Source organism: Schistocerca americana, chromosome 1 (assembly GCF_021461395.2).
Source record: "Schistocerca americana isolate TAMUIC-IGC-003095 chromosome 1, iqSchAmer2.1, whole genome shotgun sequence".
Classification (NCBI taxonomy): domain Eukaryota; kingdom Metazoa; phylum Arthropoda; class Insecta; order Orthoptera; family Acrididae; genus Schistocerca; species Schistocerca americana.
In genome coordinates, this window is record NC_060119.1 from 976788438 (window position 1) to 976800926 (window position 12489).

Consider the following 12489-nt stretch of genomic DNA (forward strand, 5'->3'; position numbering starts at 1 on the left):
ACGGTCCTATGACACTCCCCTGCGGCACACCTGATATCACTCTTACTTCGGAAGAGTTCTCTCCATTGAGAATGACATGCTGCGTTCTGTTATCTAGGAACTCCTCAATCCAATCACACAATTGGTCTGATAGTCCATATCCTCTTACTTTGTTCATTAAACGACTGTGGGGAACAATAAAAAAGCGTAAAGTTGGATCGACTTTACCCTCTTTACTGTATTACATGTACGAAGAAAGATAGCATGAATCACACAGACCTTTTTTGCCCGCGGTAGCGACTGCAGCAATGTCCGATTTTTCAGGATGGACTTGTAATTTTTCAGAACTCACTGATCCGTCTTCCTTATGATTGTCAAATTAAAAGTGAGCTTCTAGTGGATCGGAAGGAGGCATACAAGTAATAACTCTTCTCACTGTGTCTTTGGAAAAAATTGCTAAGTGTAATTACAAGTGTGTTTCCCTAACCATGATTTGCAAAATGTGGTTGGAGGAAATAAAACATTACGTTTCACAATATCGCAGAATTACAGTCCTCTTTAGAGCGAAGCTTGCATAATCAACGGAATAAGAAAAACACTGTTTCCTGAATGATTGATTTGGAGCAAACGTTGATGTTGACTTTTCTACTGACTTTCGAATTTGGCGGTTGCATACTGCGCAAGCCCCGTTGGCGAGTACGCCATTTGTTGAAATGGTTTTCCTGGTAGCTTAATAAGTCTGCCATATCTGCTATAAGCAGTCTCCAGTTTTTACAGGAGCTCATCTGTTTCAGTCTGCACCATGACGTGGGGCTTTGTAACTTGTGGGCCAAATGAGGCCCTCGTCATTTCAGGTGAGAAAAGTGGGCGTGGCGTTTGTTTGGAATCTGATCTACGTAATCGTTGATACGGTTGACGTTTATGGGAGGCTATGATGCTTGTAGATGGAAAAGATTACACCTGGAATGCTGCTTTTATTTATTACCAGTTTGTGATACTGTAGCTTTACATTCCTCCATCTCCCAAACAGAAAAGTGTTTGTAGTATGTGTTCTCTGTCCCTTCATGTTATGCGTCTTAGCACGGTAGTGTTGTCGGCAGCTCCTTCTGTGAAAAGATATAATTGTTGATTCAACTGTTTATCCGTGATACCGAAAGAAATGCATTGAAGTGTGAAGATTAACACACAAGACAATTTGTCGCCGGCGATTGCTATTAGTTCTGTGTCATTTATTTAGTTCACAAGTAGCAAATTCTTGCTATAATACGTAATAAGTACCATAAAAAGCCGCACTAAAATTATTTACTTCAGTTTTGTCATGTAGGGTAATATATGAGCAACTATTACGCATCATTTTTATGGCCCTATTAAGCACAGAGTTTAGTGCAGTAAATTCTAATAAATTTTGCTAACTTATTATTGAGCATGTTATGGTAACAAAGAGCGTTTGCCTTAGCGACCTTAGTAGAAAGCTTCAAATATACACCAATACACAAAACCACCGTTATTACACTTTCACTTTTTGTGTTATATACTAATAAGTTTCAAATAAGGAAATTGTGTGTAAGGTTGGCATTTTGGCATGTAATTCGGAATATCATTACCTCTACTAGAAATATGCAACATGGATGTAATACTTACTAAGGTGTGTTATGAAGTTTTTGATGTGAGCGTTGTCCCTACACACGTGCAGTACATTGTTCTGGTACCAACTTTGAAAGTATTGGTACATGAGAAAAATAAAGTGTTCTGAGTGGTGACTCTCCTTACTTATTGTTTTTGTACCATAAATTGCTATTTATTTACTGCTGTGTAAAGTACACCAAAAATACATTATGAGTAGTGCTGTACTACTCACACTAAGAATTGTAGAAATTACTTGTATTATATGTATATTGGGGGAAAGAGACACTTTGGAAATAAACCTCTGTTGCTCTTCCTTTGCTAATTAGCTGTTGTTTTTATCCAGCACATCAAACATTGCAACACTTGGCGTTACTGGATGGAGTAACGTGTAAAATAAATGAAAGGCAACCATTCACCTGTAAGTGACCGATGTGTGGAACATTGAAACACAGAACAGAAAGCAGTATTTATTCTAGCTTTTGGGGTCTTGAAGTATCTGTATTAGAAGCACACACATTCACCAATCACACACATCCGAATACACACGCCAATGGCCACAGTGAGTCCCGCTTTATTTATACTTTCTATACATTGGAAAAGTCAGAACCTGATTAGCAAGAATGTTAAAATGTAATTTACTTCCATGAGGCCAGATTTTCAGTTAAATTACAGAAATAATCGCTAATAATCTACTCTTTTACACAATTTTGTATGTCTTGAGATTTTCAATTTTCTGTCTGATGGCTGTAGGCAACCTTTTACAGACTTTTATAGCAGAATATAAAAATCCATTCTGAAATCTACAGACAGATTGATAATATACAGGGAAAGAGTTTTTGTGCAGTGTATTACAAAATGTGAAGTTGGCCATTAATTGGGTTTTGTGATCATCTTACTGGTGTGTAGTTTGCAGTGCATGATTGGTGGTACTAATTTTTTGCTTGTGATATTTGTATAGTCTTCAATCAGTATCATTTAATATTAAGAATGAAGGAACACCACAAAATTTGCGTAAAACTCTCAGCAAAATGTACCCAATGCCTCCACACATTCCTTTCTCAAATTTTCTACTTATGCAGAAATAGAAACACGATAACTGTATAATTATATGTCATATTAGACCTTTGATCATATGCAGCCACATACTTCTACTTTGCGTGATCATTTTCATTTAAGGTTACAGATTCCATTTGCAGTTCTAGAAGCTTTTTTTGCTGAATATAAGAAATGTTCTCTCAAAATTGATTTAAGTTCATTTTACAAGGATTTTTTATTTTGTTGCTGTTTAAAATGGCCAGGTAGACTATTGAATAATGTAACTCTCCTGTATTATCCAATATAGGGCTGTTCTGGACTTGACATGTGAATATTACAGGTGTTTCTCGTGTTTTGACTGTGGGAATGTGTATCACATTTTCTCTGTCCTGTTTAAAATACCCGAATTGTGATTAGAGATACTGGATGTCAACTTTGTCTTGTAACATAATGATGACTTGGTATGTGATGTTATACATGTGCCATCAGTAGTCAAACAGAACACTGGCAATATTTCTTTTGCATCTTTATTAGTTTTTGGAATGTAGGTAGTGGTGACAGACTGATATATCATCTACATTTGTACTCTGCAAACCACCATGAGATGCATGGCAGAGGGTACGTCCCATTGTACTAGTTGAAGCTTTCTTACCATTCCATTAACTTATGGAGCATGGGAAGAATGATTGTTTGAACACTTTTGGGCGTGCTGTAATTATTCTAATATCCCTATGATCCGTGTGTGAGCAATGCATAGGGGACTGATTCAGATTCAGAATCCTTATTAATCATTCAGCATTATTACATGCAATAGACTTTGTCAGCTCACTTGACCTATTAGTTTTATAAAATACATTTTTACAATATTTAAGTTGATATTGGGCATTTCTAAAAATTCTTCTAATGAATAGAATAAGTTAGTTAAAAAGAAGTTGTGTAACGCTTCCTTAAATACTTTGAGTGGCATGCGTGAGGCATGTTTAGACAATTTGTTATATATTTTAATTGCTATGTACTTACTACTAGTTGTTGTTGATCTATTTGTGGCAAGAGCAGAGAAGTACAGATTTTTGTATTGTAGTTGTGCCTTTGATTTGTTACAACTAAATTTGGTAGTTCAGCAAGTATATTGTTAACACTATGAAGAATAAATACAGTGGCATCCAAAATTAAAGCATCAAACAGAAATTTTACAACGTTGCATTTGTTTTGTCACAAAACAGTATAAACAGGTGACAGTAAAGCAGTAACAATGTAAAGAATAAAGAATGTAAACAACCACAATATTGTATAATGGTAGACAAGAATGTTCTTAATTTTTTTTTCCAACTTAATAGATTTGCATGAACATTCCGACAACTGGTTAATGTGCTCAGTATGGGGTGTGACCACCTCTGGCAGCAATACAGGCCTGACAATGATGCGGCATGCTGTGAATGATGTCATAAGTCTCATTTTGAGGCAATAATGCCCATTCTTCCCGCAGAGCTACTTGCAGTCTTGTAGAGTGGTTGGTGGATGCTGATGTGATGTAAGCCATGTCCCTAGTACATCCCAGGCATGAACAAGATTTTTACTCTGAAGCATAGTGTGTGCTCATATGAAACTTCCTGGCAGATTAAAACTTTGTACCGGACCAAGACTTGAACTGAGGACCTCTGCCTTTCGTAGGCAAGTGCAGTACCAACTGAGCTACCCAAGCACGACTCACAAACTGTCCTCACAGCTTTATTTCTGCCAGTACCTCGTCTCCTGTCTTTCAAACTTCAGTTTTAATCTGCCAGGAAGTTTCATTTCAGTGCACACTCTGCTGTAGAATAAAAATCTTATTATGGAAACATCCCCCAGGCTGTGGCAAAGCCATGTCACCACACTATCTTTTCTTGCAGGAGTGCTAGTTCTGCAAGTTTCACAGGAGAGCTTCTGTGAAGTTTGGAAGGTAGAAAATGAGGTACTGGCAGAAGTAAAGCTGTGAGGACGGGTTGTGAGTCATGCTTGGGTGGCTCAATTGGTAGATCATTTGCCAGCAAAACGCAAAGGTCCCCAGTTTGAGCCCCAGTCTGGCACACAGTTTTAATCTGCCAGGAAGTTTCATCCCCAACATGCTCTGAGATTCAAATTGGACAAGTGAGTAGGCCACGCCATGCGTGCAATATCTTCCATTTCCAGGAGGACATCAGTCACGTGTGCTCTATGAGGTCGAGCATTAGTGTCCATCAGTATGAAGTCTGGGCGCACAGCATCTCACAGCAACCGCAAATGAGGTTCCAAGATCTTGTCACAACACATTACAGCAGTTAAACCTTGCTGATTTACGTATGTAATTTCATGAAGAGGGGTTCGAGTGTTAAACATAATCCCTGCCCATACTGTTCAGGATCCTCCTCAATATCAGAGTCTTTCCACAGCGTTTGGGTCCCAAAATCATGTAATCATGCACCATATTCACTCCAGATGCAAATCCATTGAGAATCACTCTCCAGACGAAATCGGGACTCATCTGTGAAAACGTTTGTCTACTGTTTGACTGACCAGGTGGCATATTGATGGCTGCGCTCTAGGCGTTCCCTTCTGTGAAGACGTGTCAGAGGTAGAAATACAGCAGGTCTCTGACAATAAAGGCCACTCTGCTGAAGCCTTCTGCACACCATTTGCTTCTATACAACACATCCAGTTGATGCTATGAGCTCACATGCCAGTTGTGTGCAGCGCTAAGGTTGTGCCCTTACAGCCAAGTAACAGTCCTCTCATCTGAAGTCACACATGGCCGGCCCTGGCCAGGACTTCGGGATACAGTTTCGATCTCTATACACTGTCACCACATCCGAGAAAGAACAGAATGAGTCACACTAAGCCATGGAGCCACATCAGTTAGCGACTGTCCTGCTTTCTATCTTTCTCTGGTCCTCCACAGCCGAGAGTCTGGTATGCATCTTCTGTGCAATATTGCACCGTTTGTGACTGTGTAAACAGCAATTGTGGATGTGGGGTTGCCCGGCATACACTACCTCATTTCGTAGGTAACCTGATGTCATTGGCATGGTTGTCTGTTGACTGGAATGTTATCCTCCATGCAGAATGTGATCTACGGACATGTGTGTGACAATTTGTTTGAATGTATTGTGAATTAGGCACAGGACTGTGCCAGGGAAATTACGATATGTCGCTCTATTTTTGGACACGAGTGTAGATTAACTGTTAATATTTTTTTATTTAATAAATAATGGTGTACAACGTGTCTTATGTACCTTTGCCATTATTCTGATTGCTTTCTTCTGGATCATCAGAATTTCTCATATTTTGTTGCTGCTTCCCCAGAGTATTAACCCATACCTTAAAACAGGCTGAAAAAAAGCACGCTGTCCTTACATATTCAAATACCACAAAGCACATTAGTCTCTTCAGCAGGTAAATAACTCTTGACAGTCTAACCACTATGTGTTCAACAAGAGAGTTCCATATTAGTTTATTGTCAACTATGATACCTAAACATTTTGCTTTTTGTTTTTCTATTTTTACAGTCTTTGAGAGACTGAACCACATATTCTGAGTCCTTTTCTCATTTAATAATAGACGATTTGCATTAAATCATGATATTGCATTTTCTTTTGCCATATTGATACTACTAACAAGATTATCAAATAAATGGTTGACAGACATAAAAGTCTACATAAATGTCTTTATGTCTGTGTTTCCCGGTAAGTCATTTATATGTACAAGGAATAGAAGTGGTCCTAATTTAGAACCCTGTGGCACTCCATGTTGAACCTCAAGTGTGTTTGGCAGAGGACTTCCTGAACTCACCACTTGTGTTCGTTTATTAAGGTATGATTTGATGAGTTTTAAACTTTTGTCACATATTCCATAGTACTCCAGTTTAGAGAGTAAAACAAAGTGGCTAAGATGGTCAAAGGCCTTGCTCAGACCACATAAAGTTACCTGTATGTGAACATGGTCTCAAATGCTGCTAAAATGTGCCTCACTAAGAGTTCTGTGACATGTACAGATGACTTTTCTTTTCTGTAACCAAACTATGATGATGTACTTAACATATCATTTAGTTCTACGTACTCATACATCTGCTGATAATTATGCCTTCAAAGACTTTGCCTTGTACAGGAATTAGTGAAATTGGACTTTAGTTTACAGGATCTTCTTAAAGACTGGAGTCACCTTGTATAGTATGAGAGGATCAGGAAAAACCCTTTCTATGAGACACAAGTTTATAGAATGTGTTAATGGTGCTGCAATGTAATGAATAATTTCTTTCAGTAGGTTGTTTAACATATTAAAAATATATGAATTTTTCATTTCTTTGACAATTTTAAGAACTTCATCTTTCTGTACCTGTTTGAAGTGTTTCAGTGAAATTCTTCTCACCCAGGTTCACACTTACCCCTTAATCTCTATTAGATGTGCCCTTCACATGAAATCAATCTTTGAGTTATTTGTCCTTATGACCCATAATATGTTTAATGACTTTCCCATTTTCATATCGTCCTCTTCTTGTGTCGCCGCAAGGGAGGAGAGAGAATTATTGCCCCACATCTTACACCACAGCCCTTGTTCTGGGGAGCCTTTACACACACTTTACTGTCATCTATGCCTATCCTGCATGTTCTTTTACTAATATTCATGTTCGGTGTTCTCCGTAATACATATTTTGCTACACATCATCACAGAGGAGCAATATGTATCTCTTCGTATTCTTACCGGAGAATGATACTCGCTAAGTAAAACCATAAAATAAATGATCATAGAGAAGAGCACAAATACTGTGAGGACCTGTTATTTTATTTGTGTGTGGAGAATCATGCCAAGGGACGATGCATTTCTTCAAGATGGGATGTAAATCTCAGTACCTTTATGAGAGGAAGTAGATGTGTGGACACAATTATAGAAGCTCTTTAGCACTGCCTGACTGCTTTGGAGAAGTATGAAGTTTTTGGAGATTGTATATTTTTGACCATAGTTCTGGGGTTGAACAGTGAAACAGAAATGTTACATTCATATTTATTCTTTATACAGACTGACTTCTGTATAGAGTGTTCATATTAACATTATGATTTGACAGAAGTTTGATACTATCCAACTGATGTTGTATGCATTTGTAGACAATACACAGATTATCAGTATGATAGTTCTTCATATATCATTCATGAGAAGTTAGAGTAGCAGTATTGAATTTCCTTAATGCACTAACTACACAAGATCGGTCATGGACATGTACAAGAAAAAGGTAATGAAGAAACAATACTAAGTCCACATTAATCAAACAATGTTCAACAAAATGAAATACCATATAATTCAACTCTTCCTATATTACTCACAAAACTCTTCTAGTGGCTCATTGAGTATAAAGATAAAGCGACAAGTGACCACACTGTTGAGTCCCTTGGAAACCTCATTAAAAGTATTTTCTAATTTTAAATAAAATGACATTTTTCTGTGGGTGAATGCACATATTACTGACACAAGGCTCATTGTTTCGAACTTTTTTTTTTTTTTTCACAAAAAGATTTTATTACCGTTACTTGCTGTGGTGCTATCACTGTTGAGGCCAAGCATTTTTGGGCTTTTTATCTCTCTCATAATGCTATGGAAATAAAAGTGACCTACAAAGACAGACTAGGCATCACACCTTATCCTTGAAAGGAAGATTATTATGCTACCTCTTGCATGGATTCATAGTTAACAGTAAGGGAAATCTACTGCCTTGTGTTTGAGCAGTTATCAGGTAAAAGTGCAACAGTTATCTTTTTTTCTTTTTACTATAAGACTTACAACACACTTTCTAGAGGAAAGAGAATAGTTCACATAAAAACAAAGAACACAAGAATTTGCTTGATAAGAGTATTGTGCAAGCCTTAGTCACCCAACATGAAAGAGTGAAAAAATGAATTTTCAGCACACTATCCATCTCCTGCTCTGTCTGTTGGGGATTTGATCTGATTGCCACAGAACTTGGGGTATGGGCATTGCCATGACTGCAACGTTCAAAGCACTCGCCACAAGAACTGGCTGTATTCTGAGCTTTTTGATGACGACGACCACACTACCTTTCAGTTGATTGTTGCAGATGTACAGTGGTCTTGGACACCAGCACATAGGTGTCCAGTGACTCTATGAATGTATGCTCTGGAGTTGGTGACTATAAGATTTGATCACCCCCCACCCACAGTAGATATGCTCTTAATGGAAATAGTACGTTCCTGCCTTGAAATGATGAAATCCACTGTATTATGCTGAAACATAGTCTTCTTATGTGGAATGGAAAAGTCCGATGTAGCCTTATGATAAGGCATCCTTAATGTAACATGGTGAAAAAAAAAAATTCTTTGAACAGTTTGACACCCTGGTTCTTCTTATCTTCATCCACTGCTGGAAGGACCTGCCGCCGACAAAAGTGAGCATTGCTCAGGATATGCCTAATTTCAAAAGCAGTCTTCAGGCACATTCCCCATGGATCCAACACTATAGTGACAGGAGACTGTTTAAAGTATTTGTTTTTTCTGAAAATAGGCTGATATTTTGAAAAGTCATTGTACAGGCATAGACAAAAGTAACAGTTATGTAACAAACGTATTTGGGGAAAATGACAGAAGATTCATTGGTGTGACAATGGCAAAAGAAAAGATGATCTCATAATGGCAACTTGAAAGAATGAACTGAATTAAAGAAAACAGTTCAGAAATATCTTCAACAGGTTGTGAGGTGACACAGTGAAATTTTGATAAGAGAAATGGTTGAAAATGATAAGATTGTGAAGGAAGTGAAACAGAAACGTATGTAGGGTAGATGTCACATTTTGTTTGTTCAACAACAGAGAGAAAATTCTACAAACATACGAAGATGTATGAAAGCTTGACACAAAAGCAAGTGTCAATAAATGTGCAACATCTGAAATATAATTCTAATATGTGACAGTTGGTTGTAATAATAAATACTAGAATTAAATATTTGTATTTTCATGGGTATGTTTGTATGCTTAGAGATGAGTCAGAAATGCAGATAATTAATAATGGCACAAGAGAAGTAACCCCACATGAGGTTTGTAAAGCCATCTGGTGTCAATGAAAAGAATGCCTTTTGGGGATAGAGGTGTGTGAATAAAAGTGATTAAAGCAGGAGAAAAAACAACACAAAAGGAACTTACAAAACTGTGTATAGAATTGGGACTTGAACCTGGGATTTTGGCCTTTTGTGGGAAAGTGCTCTGATGATTGAGTTATCGAAACATGGCTCATAACCCACCCAACAGTTTCATTTCAATTTGTAAACAAATGTTCCTTCTACCAAGTTCTCCCTCATACATAGTGAGAGTAGCAGATGTCACACAGAAAGGTTTGAGGTATGCAGCCAGAAAAATCTCAGATCAGATACCCAGTGATGTAAAGAATTAATAGATAATAAAATTAATTCCAAACAGCAACTGATTTAATACCTGCTTTGAAAAAACCTCCTGCTCTAGGAAAGTCACTCCGACCCAGAAAACTTAATTGTGGGCCTATCATGGCTTTAAGATCTAAGCTATAAATTTCAAATGCACAACTTTTGATCAATAATGTGATTTTTTTAAGGTCCTAGCTACAGACCCTTAAGTGGGGATTTGCACAAAAACACAGAAAAAATCTGAAACCTCACTAATGTCAAACAAAAAACAGTAACTTAACTTGCTGGCAAGCTTGTACACTCATTACAGCAATGCTTGACCTGAGATGGGTGATTGACAGAATTACAAAAGTTTGGACCAAGAATCCTTTACCATGTCAGTGTTATTAGTGCTCACTGTAAAGAGTGGTGAACTCTGCTGTCACGGAAATGGCTCTTTGACTGTGGCTGAGGGCATGTTGCTCTGGCCACAACTCTGGTCTCAGGTCATCACTAAAATGTGCTTTCTGCCATGTCTATCCACCAATTCTTCCAGTTGTAGTTTCACATGGATCCTTCCGATCCACTCGCCTCCGTGCATAAGCACCAACTCTGATAGTCTTAGCTCATTCTTATATCCTGCTGTATCTTCCCACCAAACCATGCTACCCGCTAATAACAGAAAATGCAAAACACGGTGACCCAGTAGCAAGGTTCGCTCCAGCATAAAATCCCGTCAAGACAAAGCGTTGTAATAAAACTGAAATCAAATAACAAAATGCCCTTCCACGTCTAAAAACTGGCCAATTCAGCTCCTTTGCTGTATCATCACTGACTATTTTTCTGAAAAGCAGCTCAAAATGATTTGCTATTGTTATCTGCAAGCCATATTTTTGTCAAAAACTGGCTGATGGTTATCTTCAAAAATACACATTAACAATAATCCAGAAAAGCAAGTGAGCCCAACATTATGTTGCGTGAAAGGAAATACAGCTGCATAGAAATCAGTAAGAACAGTCACGGTGATCCAATATACTTTAATAATAAAAACATAGCAAGTGAAATGTGAATCGTTATCAACCTCAAGTTGCAGAATCAGTCTCATATTAAATGAAAAATGCATGTGAATTTTTCCTGCAGCGTGTTGCCATATTTTTCACGCGGAAAGTGTACCGCAATTTTAAAACTGACTCATACCACATCATAGCAAGAGCTCGTCTCCTTAGCTGAGGTGTCAGCATGGCCAACTGCCATGCAGAGGACCCGGGCTCAATTTTCGGCACTGCGAAGGAACAGGGTGCACCTAGCCTCTTGTGACTAACTGAGGAGCTTCTTGATTGAGAAGTAGTCACAAAAACTGATAACAGGATGAGCAGTGTTCTGACCCTACGCCTCTCCATACAGCAACCAGTGACACCATTAGCAGAGGATTACAGTGCGGTCAGTCAATACTGATGGGCCCAAGAGGTCCTGTGGGAAGGGTAAAGAACTATACTGCTTGCAGCTAGTTGAGTTAATCTTCAACAACAAATAGAACAACTTAATATAGTGTTCAGGACAGCTACAGAATAAATAGATAGCCAAGAAATAAACTGGACAGTAAAAAAATTAAGGAGGACATTTGTTAAACTACACAGAGATTTAAAAACTAAGCTTCTGATGTTTGATGGAAAGGTTTACAGTCAGTGTGTATTAAAAATTTTGTCGTACAGCAATGGCACATTTACAGTCAACATAAAAAATCATTCAAAAACTGGGGTTTACTCAGTGAGAAATGCAGAGATGGATGTTGGAAATTACTAGGAGAGACAAGAAAATAAACACACCAAGAAACAGACTGTAGTGAGAAAAGTGATTATGACAGTAATGAAAATAAAACAGAGGTGGAGAGGGCATATATCTTCTTGAATGGATGGTAAATGGAGCAATGAAATAGGTTATTCGATACCAAGAGATAAGGAAAGAGCATGAAAATGAGCTGATTGATGGTGGGCAGATGGCATTAGAAATGAGAAAGTAACATAATTGTTTATAGCTGAAGATTGGAATGTCTGGAGAAGTTGAGAAGAGACTGTTGTTCAACAGTGGATACCGTTTGGCAGCTGCAGCTGCTGCTGCTGCTGCTGATGATGATGATGTTATGAACATAAGAATATTCTATGAAAGCGGAACATAATTCTCCTAAAAATTGGCAGCAATGGGGTGTAAAAGACACCTGCAAAGTAATGTTTTTGATATCAGGAAGAATGTCAGTGCTAACCAGAATGTGGGAAGGTTCAATTTGCAGATCCATAATTCCTTGAGGATAAGGCACTTCAAGTGACATTTTCAAATCTTCTGTGTTTGTCTGTAGGTGAATGGTGCTTTCTTTCTTTCTTTGGCCACATGGAGCTGCTGCAGTAAATTTATTTATGCATTATCTGACAAACCAGACACTGCCCAGGTTTCATTTTGCCAATCTTCTGCTAGAAACAAAAA

At 38.0% G+C, this 12489-nt stretch overlaps 1 protein-coding gene across 2 annotated transcripts in view; it reads left to right on the forward strand.

Annotated features, from left to right (window-relative positions):
- The first annotated feature begins 649 nt into the window (after nucleotides 1-649).
- Nucleotides 650-12489, forward strand: part of LOC124615740 (flotillin-1) — a 142763-nt gene continuing 130923 nt past the window's right edge. Inside the window, exon 1 of one of the 2 annotated variants that reach the window (XM_047143825.1) lies at nucleotides 650-833. In XM_047143825.1, coding sequence (XP_046999781.1) covers nucleotides 782-833 — 52 coding nt within the window. In that variant the 5' untranslated portion in view covers nucleotides 650-781. The remainder of the gene's footprint in view (nucleotides 834-12489) is intronic. The other variant, XM_047143835.1, reaches the window with a different exon arrangement.